Source organism: Pinus tabuliformis, chromosome X (genome assembly GCF_031772625.1).
Source record: "Pinus tabuliformis cultivar Carrire ecotype Pingquan chromosome X, CPIR1, whole genome shotgun sequence".
In the NCBI taxonomy this organism is placed as follows: domain Eukaryota; kingdom Viridiplantae; phylum Streptophyta; class Pinopsida; order Pinales; family Pinaceae; genus Pinus; species Pinus tabuliformis.
Window position 1 is genome coordinate 457,250,839 of NC_142308.1, and position 25,841 is coordinate 457,276,679.

A 25,841-nucleotide genomic window follows, 5' to 3' on the forward strand; every position below is an offset into this window, starting at 1 on the left:
CGTGGTTGTACTATAGAGGAAAATAACCCTGGTTGTATTATAGAGGAAAATAAAAATGGGACATTACATGTTCCAACACCTCTGTAAAAGAAGCGTTAGTAGACCATGGAAGCACTCTCAATGACAATTTATGTAGATGTGTGGTACAAATGCCATACATGTGAAAGTTCTAAAGCTCTATAGTAAGCAATGCACACATAAATTATTTATAAACAAAGAAGTAAACATCGACAATCATACATAATACACAAAGGTTTATCCTAGAAACCTTTAACCAAGAAACCAACAAAATGTTTAGAGTTGCACCTCTAATTTTTTTCATCAATCAACATCATCACTTACAGTACAATATATAAGATCTTGTAACATCCAAAACCATAATCCATTTACCTAGATTAGATTACAACCTTACTTCGGAAATTCCTTATCCGGAATTACAAAATCCATAGGCTAAAAAACCATGCACTACAAAACCGCCAAAAGTGAAAACCGTGTGCCGAAAAATATCAAAACAAACACAAAAAACTGCCCAAAGAAAAAAACAAAAAAATATATCAGGGGCTTCGCCAAGAACCCTCGAGCAAGGGGTGCTACTGCCCACCTATCACTCACCTGTTGTGCCCAACACATACAAATGATGCACAGTACTAGTAATGCAAAGAATATAACACATACCCAACAATATGTGCCACCATATGATAGGATTTAATCTATCTTGATATTTAATTGCATGCAAATTAGCAAAGACTCCATGTTCACTAATGTACTTGCTTAATTCATTTTGTACTAGAGCACACTCCTCATCATCAAGGATGAACTTATCTAATGCAAGCATATACCCACTTTGTGACCTTTGGATCTATGTGTGGTTTTCTACTAACCTCACCCTTAGGTCCTATTTGGGACAACCAAGATGGACAATAATTTCTGGGTGTAAGGACATATATTAACTTACTAAGGCATGAAGTGGAATATTCATATTATCCCACGTTTTGAGCACGCATTTATGTGATCATACAAGATTGTATCTCTTTGTTCAACAATGTCTTTGATTTGGCCTAGCATATTGTCCAAGTGCTCATACACCTCCCCAATCACTAGTTGACCTATATCTGCAAACCAAATATTATAAATGGGCTTGGTGGACTACAAAATACACCTAACTTGTGCCCAAAACTGATTGTTAAGGTTTATCAGATGTGGATGCAATGTTGTTTTTCAAACCCTACTATGAATCACTTGATACCTATGTTCCATGAAACCTCTAGGAACCTGGCGTTTCAAGCCATACCCATACCTGAAACTTCGAAACTTGGTTAAAACTTAAAACTCGACTGAAACTCGACCATCATGTAATCATCTATGAGAGTTATTATAGACTTGGTTTTCCTTATAAATCGTCATCTATGGGTCTTATTCCCTTTTTTTTGCAAGATAATGTGTTATTCACTTATATATATATGACATTTCGGCCAACGTTTCCATTTTTGGGAGGTGACGTTTCTAAACATACCTGTTTCAAAAACTCTAAAACATTTCAGCGCTTCGTGCAACTTAGCTTGAGACCATACTAGCCAATGCCTCTTTTATGTTCAAAAAGCACTTGAAGGTGAGGTAAAGCAAATAAAGTCTTTTTGCAATTTTAAGTAGCTTCAACTTGGACAAACAAAAGCTCAATCTTTAAAGCATTTCATAGGATATGTGGGATACTCAAAGGTGATTGCATTTGTTCCAGATGTTGTGGTAAAAGATATAGTATCACAACATGATTGTTTGGGACTAAGAGAAAAATGGATATCAAGAATTCAAGAGTACTTTTCCATTAAATACCATTAATATTGTAAGACCAATTTAGGTAAATATAGCAGGTAATGTTTTGATGTAATTCTTCAGGATCCATCACATAGTATTTTGGTTCAACATTTCAAACCAACAAGTGTGGTTCATCATTAGGACAATAATCAAAAATCTGATCCAGTCCAAAGGAATAAATAGGGTAGAGATATAACAGAAAGGGACAAAAACCAGAAAATTCAAAAGCCACAAAAATGGGTCAAACACCAAAATTAAACGTTGGAAAAATTCTAAATCAAGCTATGAAGGTCAAAAGGAAATTTTCACCTCGCAAAATTAATAATAAAATCTATATCCTCTTTAATAAATAAACCCCCAAAATAATCAACAAAGATCATATAACGTATAATTAATATTATAGTCCAAAAATTAACCAAAGCTTTAATAATAATATGGTTTAATATTAATAATAGTAAAAAACAACTCAATGCTATTTAATTATTAATAATAATGTTTAACATATCATAATAATAATTATATATTCAAATAATATTTAATATATCATAATATTAACTATATAATTAATTGATAATATCAGTAGTAAAATATATAATATTTTTGACAAATATGAGAACAATATTTAAATAAATAATGTAAATAGAACACATTGGAATAAATAATAATAATAACCTAAGTCTATTAATCAAATAACCAAAAATAAACAATAAAAATATAATTCATAATATAGACTTTAAATGTATACAGAAACAAAGCTAGGGTAAAGGATTAATTTATATATAATTATTTTATTTAAATATAAAGGTAAAACCTACAAATTACGAGAGAAAACAAAGACCAAAACATCAAGCTCACAAGGATATAAAAGAGAAAAAGAAAAGGGGTGGGGTAGCTTGGAACCAAGGACAATAACAAAAGGGGGGGGGCGGGCGGCAGAACTCAATGTTTTAAGACTCCGACTCCGAAACGGTAATGACTCGGCCGGCTCGATTTCAATGACTCGTTCGTTGTAAAAAATACATTAAATATTTATTTTTTTTATAAAAAAACATAATTTTAAAGATTTTCATTCATGTTTCCAAACACACAGCATTATAATATAGATGGAAGACAACATATGATCAAAGTAGGCTCATGAACCAATCCATTATATCAAAATGGTACCCAATGGCAATACATAGTCAACTGTCATACATGATCGAAGACTCAAAACAAAAAACACATAAACAAGGAGGCTAGAAATGGCCTCTACAACAAAAGTAAACTGTGACGGTGACGAGACTCCAGTACTAGTACTACAGTACTACTGGATAGTAGCTACTGTCAGAGGAGCCAAGATCATGTCGATCAATCTCTGGATCACCATCATCAGAGTCAGACAGGGGGCCCCATGGCTCCTCCTCATCATCATCATCCCCAACTGCAACTGTAGAAGTGGTACCACTAGCAGGCTGTGCAACTGCAGCAGATGCAAGCTGAGATAGAGTAGATATGCGGCTGCGCTTCTGTCGTGGCTGAGCAGAGGAAGCACCTACAACTAGAGTCCTTGCTGGCTGACTGAGGCTGGTGGATTGGGATCTGCATTCAACTGAACAGGCTGAAGTTGAACAACATGTTCAAGTTCAACTGATGTCTCCAGATCTAAATCTATATCAAGATCCTCATCAGGATCAAACTCTGCTGGACAACTCTCCACTACCCAATCTGATGTTGGATCAATGTCTTCCAACACAATGGGATCTGAATCAGGTCTTTTGTTCAGCAAATGGTTTCGTCTAAGCCGAAGGTTGTATTGGACATAAACTAGATCATTTAACCGTTTTTTACCCAAACGGTTTCTCTTCTTTGTGTGAATCCTCTCAAAGACAACCCAATTGCGCTCACACCCAGATGCACTGCAAGTTTGACTCAAAATACGAATTGCAAACCTTTGCAATTCAGGACAATGGCCACCAAAGGCCTCCCACCATTGTGCTGCAAAAAACATAGGAGTGTAATGAGTTAGCTCAACAAAATTACAAATTATATCTAACTTTCAAATTATAAACGATTTAACAAACTTTAAAAAAAAAAGTAAAACTATTAAGAATTTGAAAATTGAAATTTTTGTTTACCTGGCTCATCTGCTTCTCTTGCAATCTTTGCTAGGTTCTTCCCAAAGGTACCTGCTGCATTGCTGAAGATATTGGCCTGTCGGTGTATCTCCAGCTGATCAGACTCCAATGGGATCATGCGTTCAATGCAATCAACCAGTCCATCTCTGACCTCCCCCCTCAAAGCTCCTGACTCCTTAGCTTTATAATGATACTGTGGGTTCAAAAAATACCAAGCTGCATGTATAGGGTGATGGAGTTGATTGTTCCATCTTTCATCAATGATTGCCCAAATGGGCCCATACTTTGCCACTCTATCCTTGTATACGTCTTTATTTGCTCCTTTGCTTGATCCATAGCCTCATAAATGAAGCCCATAGCCAACCTTTCCCCATCCACCAACCGCAACACCTTAACTAGTGGCTCAGCAAGCTTCACAATCTCTGTTGCCTTTCTCCAAAAAGTTTCTTCATGGACTTTCCTTTTCAATTCTTTGCCTTCTGGTTTGTTAGACCAATTGCTTTGATTCCATTCATCACTGGAAAACATCTTTTGCAAGTTTCTATGTTGGGAAAGCATAGATTGCAATGTCAAAAAATGTGTAGCAAATCTAGTGATGGCAGGCCTAATAATATCCTTGCCCCCAGTGTGTTTCCTCATGAGGCTCAAAACCAATGTATGATTGTAGATAAATTTTGTTATGCTTTTGGCATGATCTATAGTGTTTTTGACCCAATCTAATTTTCCAATATCCTCAAGCATGAGGTCTATGCAATGTGCAGCGCATGGGGTCCAAAAGATGGTCTTGTGTTTTTCCTCTAACAGTTTACCAGCAAGAACATAGTTAGAGGCATTATCGGTGATGATTTGAACAACATTAGCCACCCCCACCTCCTCAACAACCTAATCCAATAGCTGAAACAACAAGTGGCCATCTTTTATCTTATTAGATGCATCAACTGATTTTAAAAACATGGTTCCCTGTGGGCAGAAGACAAGAAAGTTTATGATGGTACGGTTTCTTTGATCAGTCCATCCATCTGACATGATGGTACACCCTGTTCTTGCCCATGAGTCCTTGAACTCTTGCAAATACTCATTAATGGATTGAATTTCTTTCTGCAAACGAACCCCCCTTAGCTCATGCATAGTAGGGCCTTTGAAGCCTTTTCCAGCAGCATGTATGGCATCAAAAATAGGCTCATAATATGGTGAACGAGCAGCATTAAAGGGGATATCAGCATCATACCACCATCTAGCTATGTAATCACAAGCAGTCTCCCTCAATTCTTTCTTCCAATGGTCATCTAAAGTGGGTTGCATTTGAGTTTTACTAACTTCAGGACCATGTGCATCTGATGGAGAGGAGGGAGTGAAATAACTTTTGATAGTCACATCACCCTTTTTCATTGACATTCTACCCTTTCCCTTATCTTGAACAGAACCAAAAGAGGGAGGAACATATCGGAAAGGGTTGGATGCCTCAGTTTGAGGGATAGAGGAAGAACCCTCAAAATCATAGTGGGGGTTGGTAGCCATCATTTTTTGTATCTCCCTCTTCCTCCCAATTTCAGCCTGTATGTCTTTTTGCCTAGCCTTATCTTCTTTAAATTTCTCAAAGCTGGCCAACAAATTCTTTCTGATCTCCCCAATTTCTGGTGAGGTACATGGGGTAATTTGGCCTCTAATCCCTGCCAAGTGTTGTTTCAGCCTATGAATGCCCCCAGGACCTTCCTTAATTTTCCTATGGCAAAATTCGCATTGCATTTGACTATCAACCATTTCAACATATGCCCAAGCAGGATCTCTTGCTCTAGGTGCCATTTTTTGACTAGGAAATGAAAGCAAACAATCTGAAAATGAAGTAAAAAAAAAAAAACATTGATTCAATGTTCATTTATTTGACAAAAAACACTCTCTAAGCTTTCTAGATATGCACCTAAAATTTACTAAGAAAAAACAGATTTATAGAGGTGGAAAAAAATACCTCCAGGCACAAACTGCCTCCTCAAGCTTGCTCCAAGAATCAGCTCCTCAATGCTGCTCCAAATGGCTGCCCAAGAAGCTCCTCACTCCAGCTACAATGCTCCTCCAAGACTCCTCACTGCTGCTCCAAAACAAGCTCAAGAACTGCTCACTAACTCTCAAAGAAGACTCTCACTCAAATGCATAAGACTGCTGTGAGTGAATGAGAGCACTTGGGTGTGTTAAATAGGGTTTGGGAGGGGGAAATGGACCCCAAAAATCATTTAGCATATTCATATAACTGTTTGGGGTCCAAACCAAACAAAAAACAATTAAAAAATCCATTAAAAAATTATATTTTTTGTTGTTTACGTGTGCTTGGGCCGTTCCTTTGTGACTCGGCCGAGTCATATCGGAAACGGCCGGGTTGGCCGAGTCATGGGTGACTCGGCCAACCGGACCGTTTCCATGGCCGGGTCACTAATTTTGCTATTGAAACGGATCAACCAGGTCGTTTCGGTTTCGAAACAGTCGTTTCTTAAAACAATGGGCAGAACGAGGATCATAAAATATAAACTTCAACGAAAACAAAAAGCACAGGCAAAGAATTAACACAATAATAACACAAAGACAAAAACCAAAACAGCAAGAAAGAGAGTTATTTCCAGCCACATACCAAGGGTATAATCAAGAGTAATCATCTCCAAGTTGGTAAGGGGCTGTCTTACACTCAATCTCGTGCTTTTTCAAGGATTTACTCTTCATTTTATTGAATGTTTGATTGCTGTTTTGCATTTTTCTGCAATAAAATATCATTTATAGAGTTGCAATAATTTAAACTAACTCCTAGAGCCCATCACCCAATAGAGATTTACAGGCACTGGTCTACTAATCCTATGGTGGATTGTTTGTTTGTGTAGGGAAGCCCGCCGTGGTATTTTATGATTTTGCCTAAACAATAGGGATTTATGTTGAGGTGACAGTGGGCACTTGTCTTGTGTGGTGCCGCATCTAGCATCTTGTTGGTCCTTTTGCAAGATTGCTAATTCGTGTGATAACAAGCCCCTCTATCCATAATACGATATATGTCTGACAAACCATGAAGAAGTAGACTGCTTCCCTAGATCAAGTGTCTATCTTATAGAATATGACCACAAGAGCTTCACTGGGGGAGCAATACCATACCATGTGCACTCATATTGGGGGATATATATTGAAGAAGAAATGACATAATATATTGGGGGATATATAGAGTCTAAGGGTTTTTATAATGGAAGGCTATGTCACATGGTTCGAGTTCGAATTCGAGTTCAACAACGATTAAGTTCGATTTGAATTCGAATTTTCCGATCAGGTTCGAATGAGGTTCGGCATTAGGTTTGACTATACATATTTTTCAATATATATATATATATATATATGACCTCGGTCTAATGAAGCAGGAATAACCTTGTATAATGGACGTTGCAAAGATTGAAGGATTAGACATTCTCGACATATCTGTTTTAGCATACAAATCTACCTAGACATATCACAATTGCACAGCTAGTGATCTCGACATACCTGTGAGGATCTCAGCTGAATGGAGTAGCAAAGATCTAGGACAAAGGCACAGTGTCAATGGATCTCGCATAGCAGTCTTGGCATCAAGGCCTCGGTGATACTCCTGTAGAAGTCTAGACTCTAGACAAAGAACAGCAATGATAGAACCTCTCTCTCGGCCTAATAAGATTGATGTTAGACGTTGTCTCAATCACACACACACACACACACACACATATATATACTACAATTGTGGCACAATAACAAAGCCGCAGAAATGATCATTCTCGGAGGATACAATCCCTGCATAACAAAGAGCCACAGTAACCATTACAGTCTCGGAATAAATGAGACAGTAAGGACCTCAATATAGTGAGGAATAGTATCTCATCTTGGTGAATCTATTTCTTAACAGTCAATGTATATATATATGTAATGGAAAGATCTTCGGATCCCTCACTATCTTTACATGATCTCACTGTCTCGGTGTAAGAAAGATCACAATGATCCTGCAATCATGGAATACACTCTCGCATGATCACAGTCAACATGATGGTCTAGAGTACAGTGATGAAGGTAGGATAAAACAGCGATCATGGCTGTCATAATGAAGTTCTCAGTGCATCATTAAAAAAATCGAACCTTAAAAAATTCGTTAAAATTCGCCTTCAGGTTCGTTGAGGTTCGTTTAGGTTTGAGTTCGTTCAAGTTCGACTTGAGGTTCGAATTTCAGGGTCGGCAAACCTGAACGAATTTCAAAATTTTTTTTTCAGGTTCGCCGAATTTCGAACCTGAACCTTCAGGTTCGCCGAACCCTGTGACATAGATGGAAGGTATAAAAAATGGAGCTCAATGTTAATGAAAAAATATAAAGGGGTGTAAAAAAAGTTAATGAAAAAATGGATACCTACAATATCTAATGAAAGTACGGGTTTTTTACATTAGGAAGGTGTATTGGGTTCATATTGCTAGGGGGTTAAATAATGTGATTTTTAGAGGTATTTTCCAATATGTAGTCAAATTAAGGGTATTGTTTAGTATGTCACGAACGCATGTGATATGTCAGAAGTTCATTGAGTGAAGCCACTGTGAATACAACCAATATCAACAAACAACTCAAAGTCCAAGGCACTCTCACGAAGAATGCAATGTCATCCATCATCACCTATTTGCTGAAAATCATCTAAAAACTATGTCAAGTATTAGAAATACATCATAGAGGGGAGTGCACACCAAGATCATGTGTATGTCCCATCAAGTATGGCCATAGGACCATGATAGACACAAAAAAATCCTAGGGCACTCTATCCAAGAAGTGTGAGCCATTAACCATGCCAAAATTAGCCTTGAAACCCTAGTTTCTCCAAAATATGAGGTGAACACATCAAAAAGAGTTTTTGATCTCATCAAGTATCACTGTAGGAGTATAATAGACACTCCAAGAACTTGGATGCTCCATCACAAGAGTCTAGTAGCATATCACCATCGCAACCCTCATCAAACCCCATAGGTTGCTCCAAAGTATGGCAAAGAGGTGAGTAAACTTTTAATGTGTTCAATATAATCATAAAAGAAAAATAGACATGAGAAATACCAAAGCGCTCCTTCACAAGAGCCACATCTCAACCTAAAATGACAAACCCTAAAAACAATGTTGATAATATCGATATCGGCAAAATATCGGCGAGGGTCCTGAGAACATCTTATCGGCAATATAGGCAAGCATAAAAAATGCATAATATATTCATTTTTTTTCAAATTTTTAAACATAAAAAGGAATAACAACATGAAATAAACACATTGGCACATAAATATGAAGAAAGCACTAATATATATGATGTCAAATAGAAATGATACATCAAAGGCGATGCCAAATCCTGTTGATCCCTGATAATTGTCCAATCAAGGACTCAAATGTGGAGAACCAATACAAAATAACATCACATATATAAAAGTATCTCATCATCATGAGTTATATGTAGCAAAACAAATAAAACTGGCAGTTATCTATCTGAAATCAGTGCCCTCTCCCCCTTTTACGGGAAAACGTGATGAGTTGTTTATCAGGCCTGCCCCTAGCAGTAGAAGGCCCTAGCCCTACCCTAATGTCAAATAATGAGTGATAGGTATAGAGTTGTGCTCTCCTATATCTATACCAGATGGTGTTGATGTTGATGTTCCCACAGTCTCCTCCTCCTCCTCCTCCTTGTGTTGCTCCTCCTCCTCCTCCTCCTCTTGCTACCCCTGTTCTAATGGATCATCTGGCTCTAACCATGAAGGTGACTCCTCTAACATGGGCACCTCAGACTCCACCCTCCACTGAGACAATACATCAATATTGTCCAAGGAAATGGCATCTGGATCCATTGGTGCTTCTATTTGCTTCACTAGAAGTCGGATATTGTAATGCACATACACTAAATCATTAAGGCGTGCGAACTCCAATCTATAAGAGTGTAAAAAAAACTAATGAGTCTTGACTCTTGACACTTGAGGGTCATGAATTAAAAATTAAAAATTACAATAAATGTAATTTCTCAACTGAATGAAGCTCAAAGTTATACCTGTTGCGCTTTTTTGAGTGTATTTTCTCAAATACACTCCAATTGCGCTCACACCCTGAAGAGCCACATGTTTGACTCAGGATTCTTACGACCAATTTCTACAAATTTGGTGCCCTTACACCATAGCTTCGCCACCAAATATCTACAACAAAATAAAGAAATAAAAAAGTCAAAAACTTAAAACATAATTAAACTTTCAAATAAAAGTTACATAATTGAATTTTAAAAATCTACAATTATAAATAAGGAAATTCTAATGAGTGATGACTTGTCACTTATGTGGCATGAAGAGGGTCCTTTCCCTAATAGCATCATCAAAGCCAAATAGGCCAACACAATCCCGATAAAAATGCATCTCGTGATTGATTTTGCTACGAAGCTCAGGATCAGGTACCATCCTATGAATACAGGAATGGAGCCCTTCCATCACCTCGCCATCAAAATCAAAGGCACATTTGTATGAAAATGAGAGGTTGAGGAAAAGTGATGCTACATGAATGGGTCAATGAAGCATCCCTGTCCACCGACTATCAATCACATCCCATAACATCATATGCCTATCAAGCCCAGCAAAACCCTTGTCTGCATAATAAGAACAAATGGCCTCCTTGGCCCTATCCACGACTTCATACAAATAAGCCATTGCAAGCTTGTCCCCATCTACCAATCTCAGAACCTTTACTATAGGTTCACTAACTGAGCATGCTTCTTCTACTCCCTGCCAAAACGTGTTAGAGTACACAACTTTTGCAATGGCTCTACCATCTTGTCTCCTATTGTATCTATAATCACACCACTCATCAAAAACAAACATTTGCTTCAACTCGCATTGGCATCGAAGCAAAGAATGAAAAGTAATAAAGTTGGTGGCAAAAAGTGTGATTGCGGGACACTACAACTCCTTGTTTCTAGTGTACCTCCTCATGAGGCTAAGAACAAAAGCATGGTTATAAATAAACTTGGGGACGCTCCTAGCCATATCAATCACCTCCTTTATGAAGGAGAGTTTCCCCATATCCTCAAGCAGCAAATGGATACAATGTGCTACACACGAAGTCCAGAACAATGTGCGGTGCCTCTCCATAAGAATCCTGCTGACAGACACATAATTCGTTGCATTGTCTACTATGATTTGCACCACATTCTGCACACCAATCTCCCAGATGAACCCATCTAACAACTCACATATCATTGTTGCATCTTTGATATGTGTTGATGCATCCACTGATTTAATAAACATGGTACCTTTAGGACAATGTACCAAGAAATTTAGAAGGGTCCTACCCTTCCTATCTGTCCAACCATCAGACATCACTGTGCATCCAGAAACTTCTCATGTTTGTTTCAACTCCGCCAATCAAGAGTTGATGTCCTGTTTTTTTGCTTGAAGAATTGGCCCCCGCAACTCCTCATATGCAGCACTTTTGTGCCTTGGACCCACAACAACAATAGCATAACACATTGGCTGCCAAAATGGATTGGTTTTGGTGATGCTGAGAGGTAAGTCACTCTAGAAAAGACACCTCCCCATAACTCTATCTACTTCTTGCTTCTCCTTTTTTTTTAACAATCGATTTTATGGAAGGTTGTGCTCCATGTCCTGTTTGTGGAGCCCTTCGCACTATTCTCAACCTCAAAATCAGAAGAAGATATCCTGAAAGATCTACTTGCCCATTCAGCCTTGTTTCTTTCTGCCTCTTCCTTGTTTTTGTCTTTTTCATCAATTGCTTCAAGAGTTTTTCGTATAAGCTCCAAACTAGAGACTGTACAAAGCCCAACATCATGTCCAGGGAGTCTATCCAAATGGTATTTCAATCGCGTAACCCCTCCTGTCATCGTGGTCCCACACAATTTGCATGATAGATATGCCTAATTTGTCCCACCATCAGGCTCCCCATACTCCCAAAATGGGTCCAAGGCTTTTGGCATATTTGTAGTGAGCTAATTCAAACCTAGGGCACCAAAAAAACAAAAAATTGGAATTAATGATTAAAGTTACTCCACCCATACACAAAAAATAATAAGTAATAACCACTTCATCTTACAAAATACTTTTTTGCTACATTATTTGCAATGTGAATTCATTGAAAATGACAATAAGAAAGTGCATTTGAAAGTTAAAAAAAGAAATGGAGTTTGCTATCCAAATATGGAGAAAACCCTTGCATTGGCTCATGGGCATGAAAATCATAGCAAATGGAAAAAAAGAAGAAGAAGCAAAATGCTGGTAGGCAAAGAGGCAAGCAAGAATAACCCTACATCTATGAAAAAAATCATTAACATAGGGGTTTTTAAGAACATACCTGTTAATGGAAGAAATGAAGTTTGTCAAACTGTTCTTCAATCTTTGATCAACAAAAAATTCGTAGTTGGTGGTGATAATGACTCTTCGATCCTCAATTCCTCCTTGACAACTACCACGACGCTCTCCCCTTCTCCAACACTCAGAAAACTAAAATGGGCAAAAAAAAATCGGTTTTTCCCTTTTCTAGGTGCAGGTTAGACGGATCGGTGATATTTACTATCGTCGCACGATAATTTCACGAGATATCGACGATATCTCAAAAATATCGCAATATTTCTGGGGAGCGAAAATATCGTGATATTTCCAAATATCAGGGATATATCGCCGATATTGTCAACACTGCTCTAAAACATGCATGAGGAGGTAAACACTCCATGAACTAGCTTGTCTATCTTGTCAAGCATCATCACAAAAATACAGTGGATGCATGAAATGTTAGAGTACTAATCCACAAGAAATTTTTCCACCATACCATACAAGCCATCTAGGGGCAATACCATGAAGCAAGGAGCTAGTACCAAGAAGCTGATCTAAAGATATGAAAACCATCATATCAAAGCACCAAAGAGCATGTCATCACCATCATTCAACCAAGCAATATGTGGCTATGATGAAAGTAAAACGGACAAAGACCATCAACTCCATAATCCATCAAGGAAGACTACTATGCTTAACCATCCCCAAGCAACATCATGGAGGATCTAGAGTCATCACTATCCCAAGATGCACTATCATCAAGCAAAAATAAGAGGTATGCAACTCAAGCTCATCATCATCCACGCAAGTTACCCTTGCAAAACTTTTCATGCGATGAGAATCACAATTTACTACTCACACCAATATGAGGGGTAACAGGTTCCATTTGGTTTCATACTTTCATTTGTGAATCTCAACACTCAATAACCCAAACCCTTTTGAACCTAAGACAAATTCAAATACTAGCATGTCCCATTCTTAGAACAATCTTAATCAAAATGAACTTGTCTAGTGGCCTTGTTTTCAGTGTTTGGTCTCATGGTTGGCTCTACGCTTATCATATTCACTATAAACATAACAAAACATAATAATCTTGCATTACATGACCCTAACAATGCATTAGTGGGCATTCAAAATGTCTTTACCATATCTAGCATTGAAGCTTTTTGGAATCAATAATAAGGTACACACATATATTTTATCCTTGCCTTCATGCATATCCATATAAATCATATTATTGCTAGAAAAAATTGTTAATTGGCATTAACATCTCCATACACAGTCCAAATAGTGAAGTTACCATTGTAAGGAGATGGTAAAATGTTACCATGTTCAAAATAAATAACGATATTGGAGTAACAACTAGATTTGACCTAGATTTATATCCTCCCTAAATGTTTTTAAAGAAAATATGGCTGCTATCATACAAAACAATATTTGTGTAAAATATTAATGTAATTTTATTATGTATCATTTGCAAACATATGCACTTTTGCACAACACCCTTACAATTAGGGGAGGAATAAAGTAGGTGGTACATTCCATTATGTAATTGATTTCATATAAGATTATTAGACATTAAGAAAAGCCCCATCACACTCTTATGCAAAATTATCCTTTCTATTCCAGGAGCTCTTTTCCAACGTACCATCATCCAAAGTTGAGAATACAATACAAGCCTCAAGCAAGTTTTTGGCAATCCCATGCATATGAGAAGCTTCTTGTCAGTTCTTCCCACTCTGCTCCATCTCTACCCATATCAACCAAGTCAATTTAATTTCTACTATTTATGTATAATATCTCCCTATATTATATATCCTATAAGTTAAAGAAAACATCTTTTGCCCACAAGGGTGTGGTCTAGCAGTAAGCAGTGAGGTGATCTGGAATTTATTAATTCAGAGACCTGGGTTCATAACCCTGAAGTGGGTATGCATGAGGCCAGCTCCAAGTTCTGGATGACTTTCACAGTATAGATACATCCCTCATAGCATGGTAAGCATTTCCTGATGATGGCTCAAATAGGAAGGCACATGGCACGTTATTGCAGAAAAAATTGTTCCATAGGACTTTTCAAACTCACTGACATTACTAATCATTTCATCCCTTAGAAAAACATGTCCTACAGAATGTACTGGGAATATTGATGCCAATTTATTTTTTGGAAGACAAGTGCAAAAGAAGACAACAAAACTTGCCCCATCTGTAGAAGCTTTTAACGTCTCCAGAAAGTGGTTTTATTGTTTAACGTTATTATTTGTTCAAGCAATGCTAGAACTAAATTAATTTATGTTAACATGATGAAATAAGAAACAAAGGCATTTTAAGAGCTTTCTTCACACGGAAATACATTATCAATCTCTAAAGATATGTTTGGTACACGGTGTTCTCACTTCAGTTTGTTAGCACACTGTTAATCATGCTTAAGAGAAAAGAAAAATACTTGGACCGATAGTAATACAGCTATAATTTTGCACCAATTGCAATGGCTTCCTATAAACTTTATATCAATATTAAGTCATAGTTCAGGGATATTTGGGGTGTGTAAGGAGTTTCAATGAATTCTCGAAAACCAAGGAATCACTGCACAATATCGACCTACAAATTTCCACATGTTTATCACTGTTCCCTACTTCAGTTCTATTTTCAACAAGGAAAAGTGAAGCAAAAATGAAGATTCCGAACCTTGCATTCAAACTGAACAAAGTAAAATAATCATACCCTGGCTCTCATAGAATGGTCTAGTAATATGTTGGCAGACTTTATGTCTCGATGAAGTACTGAGGGTACTGCCTGTGACAAGATCAATTAAAGAATCAACTGCAATTTGATAGATTTTGTTCGTATACAATATTTGAAGGACTCAATTGCAGAAAAACAAAAAAAGGAAAAAAGATTTTCAACTATTCTATTCATCATCAGAAACAGAAAGTATACCCCGTCATGGAGATATTCGATTCCTCTTGATATATCTTGTGCTATGCGAACCCTTCGTTCCCAATTTAATGGCTCCAAACTCTCGTCTAAATAAAAAACACAGCATAGAGGAAGCAATTTTATCAGTAGTAACAAATAAGCATTTCTCAAAGCATGACATATATAAAAGGAACCACTCTAATTAATTCAATTAACAAAATACTAAATATGTAAGAAGCATAACAGATTTTCTTAGATAAAGTATTTCCAATCCCTCATTTCTTGTTAGCATAGTCCATAATATGTACGTGTCTTGTGTGGACAAACAATAGAATATTTATATAATATTGTTGCCTTTGCGAAAACGATAACGTCACTTCATTAACTGTTGATTTCGGGTAGCATCAGATGTAATCTAAACACAAAATTTGGTGGAGAGGTTGGGGCACATGAGATCTCCAATACCTAGAAAGGGTTTGGGCAGATACTAAACAGATCAGAAGATATTAAAATAATTAATATTTTTAATGGAGTTCCTAAGTCTAAACTTAGGAAAAATAAAATATCAATGTGTATTAATATGAATCTGTGTTGGAGTGGTCCAAAAGACATGGATCAAGCCAGATCTAATCTTAGCCATTGATTAGGGACTTAATTTCGGCCGTTGAGATGTCAACAGAAAAAGTATAAGAGGAGGCTTGAGAGTCACTTGGAGAATACACCAGAGTGATCAATGATTCTATTCTCTAGAGCGGGGTTTGCTAAGAGAGATAGAATCAGTGATTGGGAGAGCCGCTGAGGGGCATTTAGTACAGAGAAACAGAGAAGGCAGAGATTGTGTCGGGAAAGCAACGCAGCAGCCAAGGAGAGTGATGCAGAGCCAGCAAGGGCTCACGCAAAGGCAGCCAAGTGTTGCGCAGAGCACTAGAGAGGCCAGCGTATCTGACGCAGAGGCCCAGAAAGCTGACGCAGGGCCTCCTGGGGCTGACGCAGGCCAAGAAAGGCTGACGCAAGGCCAGCATGAGACAGAGAGGGGCTGACACAGTCCAAATTAGGCAGACGCTGGGGTTGCAAAGCAGTTTTGTGCTGAGGAGCTGTCGGAAGGATTTTCCGGGGTTTCAGCCAGGAGATTTCTCTCAAACTGTGAGGTATAGCTACTAAGGAAATTCTCTGTTCGGTAGGCCAATTTTCGGCACCCAGATTGTACTCTGATATTGCTTAATAAGAAAACCCTCAAATAGCTACACCGGTTTTCCCCCATTGGGTTTTTCCGAGGACATTGGTCCAAAAATAATGGTGTCATGTGGTGTGTTTGTTATTGTTTCTTTTAGTTGTTGATCTGTAATATGTTGAGCATGCACTGCTGTTTATTTTCAGTATTTACTTTGTAAATAACTTGTTAAAGAAAAATAACAAGTAGGTAGGAATAAATCAGAAAATATGCATGAAGGGTTTCTAAACTAAGTAAACTTGGAAACTTCAACATGGTATCGGAGCGTGATTGCATATCACAAGAGGACTAAAAGACATCAACCGAGCAAAGTAATAGCAACAGAAAACAGCAGTCCCGAGGTGACAAAAGTTGTTTCTAGCAGCACAGAAGCCAAGAAGTGTGACGCAGAACCAGCCAGAGCCACGCAGAAGAAGTCGGGAACTGCGCAGAACCTCAGAGAGGCTAGCATTACTGACGCAAAGGGCTAGGGGGCTGACGCAGACCCATCTGGGGTGACGCAGAGCCAGCGTTGGGCAAAGAGGGGCTGACGCAATTCAGAGAGAGACAATTGTTGGGGCCTAGAAGGCTGCAAGAATATTGCAGAGTGGAGTTGGTGAGGTACTGTAGTTAGAACAGTACCTGACAGAGCAGGGCCAGAGGAGTTGTTACCAAGGGTTTCTAGCCGAGGAACCTAGATCAGCAGTGCAGTTACACAAGACGATCAGAGTAGTGGACATCTCGACAAGCGGCAGAAGGATTTCCAGGAGGGAAATCAGGACTCAAAGGGAATCCAGAAGAGAATTTTCAGATGGGAAGTAGAGACTCAGAGGAGTGGAACAGAGAACTTCCAGGAGGGAAGTAGAGGAGCGTCATAGCACTTCATGAGGTAAGAGACCAAGATAGACTAAACGGAGCATCGAACTTCGCAGTCTGGAAGGCCAGAATCTTATCAGTGCAAGATAGGAATCGTATCAAGAACTTCGCCTTGAAGGCGATAGCTATCCCAGTCGACCCAAATGACAATGACAAGTACAAAGAGGCGATGGCGAGGGCCAAGTGCATTATCCTTGACAGGGTCAAGGATTATGTGGTACCACATATAGCCGAGAAGGAAACGGCAGTTGACATGTGGGAGGCTCTCAAGAACCTGTACCATCATACTTCTGTGCAGAGAAGAATTCTACTTGAGAATCAGTTGAGGTCGTATCAAATGAAGAAGGGTCAATCGATTGACACCTTCCTCAGAGGACTGAATGAGATCCGAGACCAGCTGACTACTATAGGAGCGACACCAAATCAGGGGCTTATGGTGAGGACAGCCCTAAATGTTGTCTCAGAAGATTGTGAAGTGTTTGTCCAGAGTATCTTGGGCAGAGGGACTCTCCTACCTTGGGACGAGATGTGGGCAGCCCTTCGCCAGGAAGAGATCAGACGACAATCAAAGACAGGTAGCAGCAGCAAAGGGATCAAAGTTCAGCAAGAGGAGGAAGACGTAGCCCTAACATCTGAGGGAAAGCAAGAGAAGCAGAAGAAGAAAGATCTCTCCAAGATCAAGTGCTTCCACTGTGGGGAGATGGGTCACTATGCGACCCAGTGCCCAAGGAAGAAGAGTAAGGGAGAGTCTTCTGAGACTAAGGCAGTGCCAGCACGGGCAGAGAAGGAAGTTTTGACAGATGATGATTGTGCCATGAGTGCACACACGCCACTTGAGCGGAAGTGGGGAGACATCAAGCTATAGTCAAGCAGACTACAGGCGATGAGGGGCAGGATCCTTGAGGTACCCAGCCTCTTGGATTAGACCTTGCTACAGGAGCCCTGATGAGTAGCAGTAGGAATGGCTGGGTGGGTAGAGACGGATGCGGATGGAGCAGCAGAGAGCTATAGTGCAGGAGTCCCGAGACAGCGCAGATCTAGCAAGCTGCAGCAGAGCGAGAGGCACAGGAGTGTTGCACCAGTGCAGGAAGGCACAGAGAGGTGTGCAACTGTGCGAGATGCAGGGAGTTGTTGCAGCAGTGCAGAGGTCAGAGAGGGAGCACTTGTCAGCGGCAGAGGGAGCTTTAGCATCAGTGGGTTAGTTGGGAGATCAGTGACTTACTTCTCAGTAACTGAGTTGCAGTGCAGCAGTGGGCAGCACGATGCAGCTTGATGAGAGGAGGTGTAGTGCTAATGCAGTGCTGGGAGAAAGGACCAGCAGCAGCACGGATGCAGAGGGAGTTGTCGTACAGATGCAACAATGGCAGTGGCAAAACCATGGGCAGTAGTACAGGAGGCAGCAATGCAGAGGACATTGGGCAGGAAGGCCTAGCATCAGCACAAGTACCGATGTCGGATGATCAGAGTAATACTCAATGAGGAGTATTGCTAGAGCACATTCCTCGCTAAGAGGGAGTGTTGATTTGGGGTAGCATCAGATGTGCTCTAGCCACGAAATTTGGTGGAGAGGTTGGGGCACATGAGATCTCGAATACCCAGAAAGGGTTTGGGCATATTCTAAACAGATCAATAGATATTAAAATAATTAATATTTTTAATGGAGTCCCTAAGTCTAAACTTAAGGGGAAATAAAATATTAATGTGTATTAATATGAATATGTGTTAGAGTGGTCCAAAAGACATGGATCAATCCAAATCTAATCTTAGCCATTGATTAAGGACTTAATCTTAACCGTTGAGATGTCAACAGGAAAAGTATAAGAGGAGGCTTGAGGTTCACTTGGAGAATACACCAGAGTGATCAGTGATTCTATTCTCTAGAGCAGGGTTTGCTAAGAGAGATAGAATCAATGATCAGGAGAGCAACTGAGAGGCATTGAATACAGAGAAACAGAGAAGGCAGAGATTGTGCTGGGAAAGCAGCGCAACAGCCAAGGAGAGTGACGCAGAGCCAACAAGGCTCATGCAGAGGCAACCAAGTGTTGCGCAAAGCACCAGAGAGCCAGCGTGTCTGACACAAAGGCCCAGAAAGCTGACGCAAGGCCTCCTAGGGCTGACGCAAGGCCAGCGTGAGACAGAGAGGGGGTGACGCAGTCCAAATTGGGCAGACGCTGGGGTTGCAGAGCAGTTTTGTGCTGAAGAGCTGCCGGAAGGATTTTCCAGGGTTTTAGCCAGGAGATTTCTCTCAAACTGTGAGGTATAGCTGCTAAGGAAATTCTCTGTTGGGTAGGCCAGTTTTCGGCACCCAGATTGTACTCTGATATTGCTTAATAAGAAAACCCTCAAATAGTTACACCGATTTTCCCCCATTGGGTTTTTCAAAGGAAATTGGTCCAAAAATAATGGTGTCATGTGGTCTGTTTGTTCTTGTTTCTTTTAGTTGTTGATCTATAATATGTTGAGCATGCACTGGTGTTTATTTTCAGTATTTACTTTGTAAATAACTTGTTAAAGAAAAATAACAAGTAGGTAGGAATAAATCAGAAAAAATGCATGAAGGGTTTCTAAACTAAGTAAACTTGGAAACTTCAACATTAACTGTATTAAGTCCTTGACTGTTGTTCTAATTAATTATACACATAAATATCTTATCTAAGTTTTATGTACACTTCTGATGCAAAAATAGATTTAATCAAATATTCAAACCCTATAATTATACATAATGATGTCCATTAACAAATGTCATTTAAGCACATAACATTAATTTCATTTTCGTCCCGTCTTAATAGCTTGAGTGGTTGCGAGTATGGTTTGTTCTACCATTCACCTGGGCTCAATTCTAAGAGACATGTTTGGCCCATTGTGATAAGGTTAGAATGTTAGGTTCTCCCAGTACGAAGGGCATCTTGGCCCTTGCTAATTCATAAGTTATTGGTATGTCTGGCTTGTGGGCTATTGGATGTACTCTTGTTTTTATAGTGGCAGTCATGGTTAATAGAAATATTAATTCCATTTTTTCTTTAATCATATGAAAACCCATTTATTAACATGCAATATGAAAATCTTAAGATGATAAATATAATATGCACCATAAGTTATGCAACAAATGTTGAAGAATGTAACTAGGTTCGGTTTTCATAATTGTACTTGAATCAAAATGAAATATATTTGTCAAAAGAAAGAAAAAAGAAATTTTATTATTATTTTAATTTACTTATTAAAGCATGGGTTTCATGTTTGGGTTAATTGTTTTAGGTCAAGCCTCCATTGTAGGCTTTAGGTTGTTGACAAAGTCAATTATTGTTTGGTCAAAGACTCCTCCATCAAGTCAGCCTCTTCATCAAAGTCTCCATCAAGTCGGCTTCCCTCAAAGAACACATGTCGGCCTAATATAGGGACACATCTCTTCAAGAAGTCATGTCGGCTTATTTACTATGGGAATCAACTATATATAGGCATGTGCACCTTCGACCAAAATTGCAAAGATGATTTCATGTAACTACAGAGACAAGTTCGGAGAGATAAGAGTTGGTACTATTGCAGTAAGATTCTCGGCATATCTCTCTGAGATACAAGTACGGATTGCAGTTCGGTACAAACTCTCAGATGGAGACAAGTTCAGAAAAAGTCAAATAGAAGTTTTCAGTGCTATTACAGTGAATGAGTTTGAATCCAATTCAGAGAAGCAGTCTCGGTGTACCACAATCTCGATGTATCCACAGCTAAGTTGCACTGAAACGGATACGGGAACAGATACGGATATGGGGTTTGAAACGGATACGACAAATTTTCAAAATATGAGGATACGATACGGCAAGGAAACGGCATATATATATATATATATATATATATATATATATATATATATATATATTTCATATTACCATTCATCTTTTAGAATCTAGAATCTAGAATCTATATCTAAAAATGCATAGTCATCGTCATGAATTCAACATAAACAAATCATCATCATCAATTCAACATAAAAATTGTCATCATCATTAGTGATTATTATAACATTCAACATATTATCATCATCATTAATAATGTAATCAGAAATGCAACAACCTTTGTGCTTTCGGGTCCAACTCCTTCAAAGAACGTGTCATGCATGGCAGATGATATCTATCTTCCTTGCATGACAATTAAAAGGCCCATGGGATCATTGGGATATTCCATCAAGACCTATCTGAACATTTCAATCTTCTCAATGTCAGCTTGGTCTTGTGACTATATGCAGGCACAAGATTGGCTAGAGAAGATTTGTTACATTGGAGGGATTTATGAAATCAAAAGCAAAATCAATGACCTTAACCAAAATGAAAATTAATCGCTCAAATAAATCTCTTTACGAAGACATTCATCGAACCCCTTTATTTGCATTTTTGAACATCTATCTTTTTCTTAGTAAGAATTTTTAATAAATATATGGAGTGTTGTTGTTTCTAAAGATTTAGAAAAGATTTTATGAGATTCTGTTTATAGTGAGTTTATTTGCAAATCTGATTTCTTCATTTTTATTATTTATTTATGGCTATGCAAATTTTCAAGATTTTTAACATTTCAAGGGTGGATTCTGATCACAATTTCGTGGATCCGTTTTACCGGAAACGGATCCAAAAAAGTTTAAATCCCTTGGAAACGTATCCAATTCCAAATCTAAAGTTTCCGATTTTTTGAAACGGCACAAAAACGTTTTTACAGTGTTTCGGACAAGAATCGTATCCGTTTATGTATCGGAAACGGGGATCCGCGTTCTGGGAAATTCTTCAGGAGTTTCCGGTAACTTAGATCCACAGTCTCGGTGTATCACAGTGATGCAAAATCTCAGTAAGAAGCTCGGTTGTCACAGACTTCAGTATGCCTTAGTGAAGTTCGGATCACAGGTTGTCACAGTGATAGTGTATGAAGATGGCTCCTTTGTCACAATGAAGGTTGCCTCAGAACTTCAAGACCAAAGCATAATCTTATTGAAGGACCAAAGCATCTCATTGTTGCAAGGAAGTAGTTGAAGAATAAGCTACTGCTCAGCTGAAGAAGAAAATGCAAGGTTGACTTGATGGAGGAAGTCTCTAGTATAGGTTGTGAAGGTCTTGGTCGTCTCATCTTTTGAATCTACTAAAGGAAGAATTTTGACCGGGTTTTCCCCTAGAGTGGGGTTTTTCCCTGGCTGCGTGCCTACATCTCGTGTCCTCTATTATTTGTTGTTTGGCATTAGTCTTGATGATAAAGAAAAGATAAATCAAACAAAAGAATAATAATAATGAAACATCACAAGATAATGTCATAATAAGAGAAATCGATTAACTGCCACACTTTGGATTTCTCAACATGGAATCAGAGCTAAGGTCATGATCAAAGGCAGTTTGAAGATCACTTATACATCTTTGAAGTATTCTCAGTGAAAGGTTTTGTTTGCATTTGTATTAAAGATCAAGTCAAAAGGACATTTTCTAGGCTAATAAAACTAGGATTCAAAGGCATCTTGAAGGGCTGAGTAGCACATTTCAAAAGGTCTGAGAATCATAGTGAGGCAGTTCGATCATTTTAGAGAATGGGTAATTGTTAAAATTGGTAAATAGGGCCAAACTCCACATGGGTCATCTTATTTATTCAGCTGATATTTTTTTTTGGATTCCTCTCTCTGAGAGGTGTAGGATTGATCTAAAGATCATCTGATTCTGACATGTTCAAATGAAGTTCTAAATTTATTTTGATGATGGTCAAATTGTCAAGGTCATCCAGCAAACTTATGTAGGCTCAGAAGCCCAACAGTCATGTCTATTCATCATCAACGTTGCATATAAATAGAAGGTGACTTAGCCTCATTTGGACACACTCATCTTCACACTTCTCTCTCTCTCTCTTAATTGATTGGGTATGGATTTCTGGGCCTCTCTCTCTCTCCACACATCCGAAATTTTAGGAGAGCAAAATTTCAAGACGCCAATTTCAAGAGACTTAATTTCTGGACAGTTTGACCAAGTGTTGACCAACATGCATTGACCTCCTTTGACTGTGTTTTTGTGAGGGCTATCTTTGTTTGGGCAGGCTGCATTTCTGGGCACAAAAATCAAGGCTAAACGTTCACTGTTGACCAACGTTGACCGCAGCTAAGGCTGACCGCAGGTGGGTTGTTCGACCAGACTTTGACTAGGCTGAACTTGATTGTTTTTAGAGTTGTTTTATCTTGTTGTTTGGAGGCTGAAGTTGATAGAAGTTGACTGATTTGCTGAGGGTCAAATCTGCCCTGTTGACTAGCATTGACGTTTTTGGTTAGGGCTCTTTTGTTGCTGTTATAAATTATCAGATTTGTAAATTGTACTATCTCTCTCTGCTGAAATATTGAAGACTAGAAGAAGATTTGATCAAGTGTTTCCCCACATTAGGGTTTGTCCCTGGCTGGTGCCACATCTTGTGTCCTCTTGTCTTGGCTTGTCTTCTATTGTTTATGTTTATGTTCTATCTGCGTTTTAGTATAATGTTGATGTGATTGCTAATTTGAATATTGATACTGGGATAATAAAGAAATTGAAGTAAAATTGCTCTAAAGCATAGAACATACCATTGTTGCCTAAAATTAACATGGTATTAGAGCTAAGGTGAAGAAAAAGGCCAAGCAAGAGTGAAAGAGCAATCACCATGTTGGAAATACTAAGAGGGGGGGTGAATCACTATTTCTTTTCAATTGTTACTTTTACCAGTTAGATCACTTATATTTAGAACACAAAATGAACAATAGGAATAAATGCTTTTATTAATATAAACTTTACAATGAATCAAGTACAATATAGGTAGGGCTCCAACCCTAGATGAAAACACCCAGGCTCCAACCTAGGATGTGCCAAGCACCTACTTGGACTTTCCAAGGCACCGACCTTGTCAATATTGAGGCAACGACTCCAAGGACTCCAATCCTATATCTTCTTTGTCAGGCACCAACCTGGATTCTTGAGGACTCTAATCCTCTAGGGCTCCAACCCTATCCTTCAAGGCACCTGTTAGGGTCCTATAATAATAGGATTCATAATTTTGAATTGGCTATGGTTAGTCTTGTAATATTGTACATACTTTTTCTTTCTGCAAAATGTTTTCCCATATTAAAATTAAAAAATGTAAAAAGGGTATGTCCTAAAAAAATAATCAAAGGACTAAAAGAAAGAAAAATATCAAAAAAATATAAAATATAAACCCCAAAAAAGAGATAAGAATAGATCATGAAAGTGTGCAAATTCAAATGCCACTACTTTTACTTTACTATGCAAAATAATATTGTGTGCAGCGTGTCAAAAATGCCACAATCCATGATGATCAAAGTAGTTTAAACTTGATTCATTCATGCTTTAAATTTCATGTTAATAGATAGAGAATAAAGAATTGGCCAAACTGTTTAATCTTGGCAGATCAATAGTTAGGTAGAGAATAAAAATGAGCTCAACAGTTTAATCTAAGCCATTGGAAGTTATAAGGTTAGAATTAGATAGTTTTCTTATCAAAAGAAAAAGAAATAAAGGGTCAGCAAGCTCAAATGCACCCAATGAATGAAGAGAAAATGCTAGGGTAAATAAAGGGTAGGTAGAAGAAGTTTTGCAAGTGCACAAGGTTGCTAAGTCAAAAAGCACATTCATCATGCTTAATCCTATGTTTCATGTGCAGGAGGAATTGTGAAAGAGAAATGACATTCACTAAATTTTATTTACTAATTTCCCCTCATTTCACTAGCCCCCACATACTTACTTTATTAATTTCCCCTCATTATCCCTTCATTACTTGTAAAAACCCTTTCCCTTCATTTTGACCTTTTATCCCTTTGTTTCACACATTTCCCTAGACATTACCCTTCAAAAAACATTCCCCCTTCCCAAAATCCCTTTCCCTAGTGTGAAACCCATTCCTATCACAAATAATACATTTCCCCCCTTATTAATTTCCCCTTTTCCCCTTAAAAACCCACTAAAACCCTTTATCCTAAGTTATTCCCTAAAGTCCCGCTTTATAATTCCCCACGTTATAATTCCCCAACACCCTTTAACTCACCAAACCTTGGTGTATAGTTGAAACCCTCTACCATATAAATCCATGGTCCCCACCTTTATTAACCCATTGTTTATATTTAAATCCTGTGATTACTTTTTAATTAATCACATTTCATTTGTCATTAACCCCGGGCCTCGCCAAACACGTCCCAACTCCTTCCGTGCAACTTCACTGCGCGATATCCCTCCGATCTCCCACCTCCAGATCCAACAGCGCATATCAATATCGCGCAGATTCACAATCTGACAGTTAACGGTCCAAAGGCACGCGAGATTTGCGGTTTTGGCCGAGCACTATTTGGCTACATGGCGGCACCAAGTTATATCACGTGCTCGCGAAAAATACTGCCCCCCACCCAAAAGTGGTGCAATATGGCCTAAAACCACCTCCCCACGTAAACGAAAACTGCCCACTATTCATTCACCAATTCTCACACCAAAATGTAACCGTTATTGGTTAAAAGGCCGAAAAAGCCCCATTTTGCTCTTTTCGCTCATTTTCGCTGCAAACCTTTGTTAACCAATTCTGACACCCTGAACCTCTGT

At 38.5% G+C, this 25,841-nt stretch overlaps 1 protein-coding gene across 1 annotated transcript in view; it reads right to left on the reverse strand.

Annotated features, from left to right (window-relative positions):
• LOC149140583 (calcium/calmodulin-regulated receptor-like kinase 1) overlaps positions 1 to 25,841 on the reverse strand; it is a 149,267-nt gene that overhangs the window by 6,024 nt on the left and 117,402 nt on the right. The window contains exons 4-5 of the mRNA XM_089446786.1: positions 15,195 to 15,280; positions 14,979 to 15,050 (exon numbers count right to left, since the gene is read on the reverse strand). Of these exons, the coding sequence (XP_089302912.1) occupies positions 14,979 to 15,050; positions 15,195 to 15,280 (158 nt within the window). The remainder of the gene's footprint in view (positions 1 to 14,978; positions 15,051 to 15,194; positions 15,281 to 25,841) is intronic.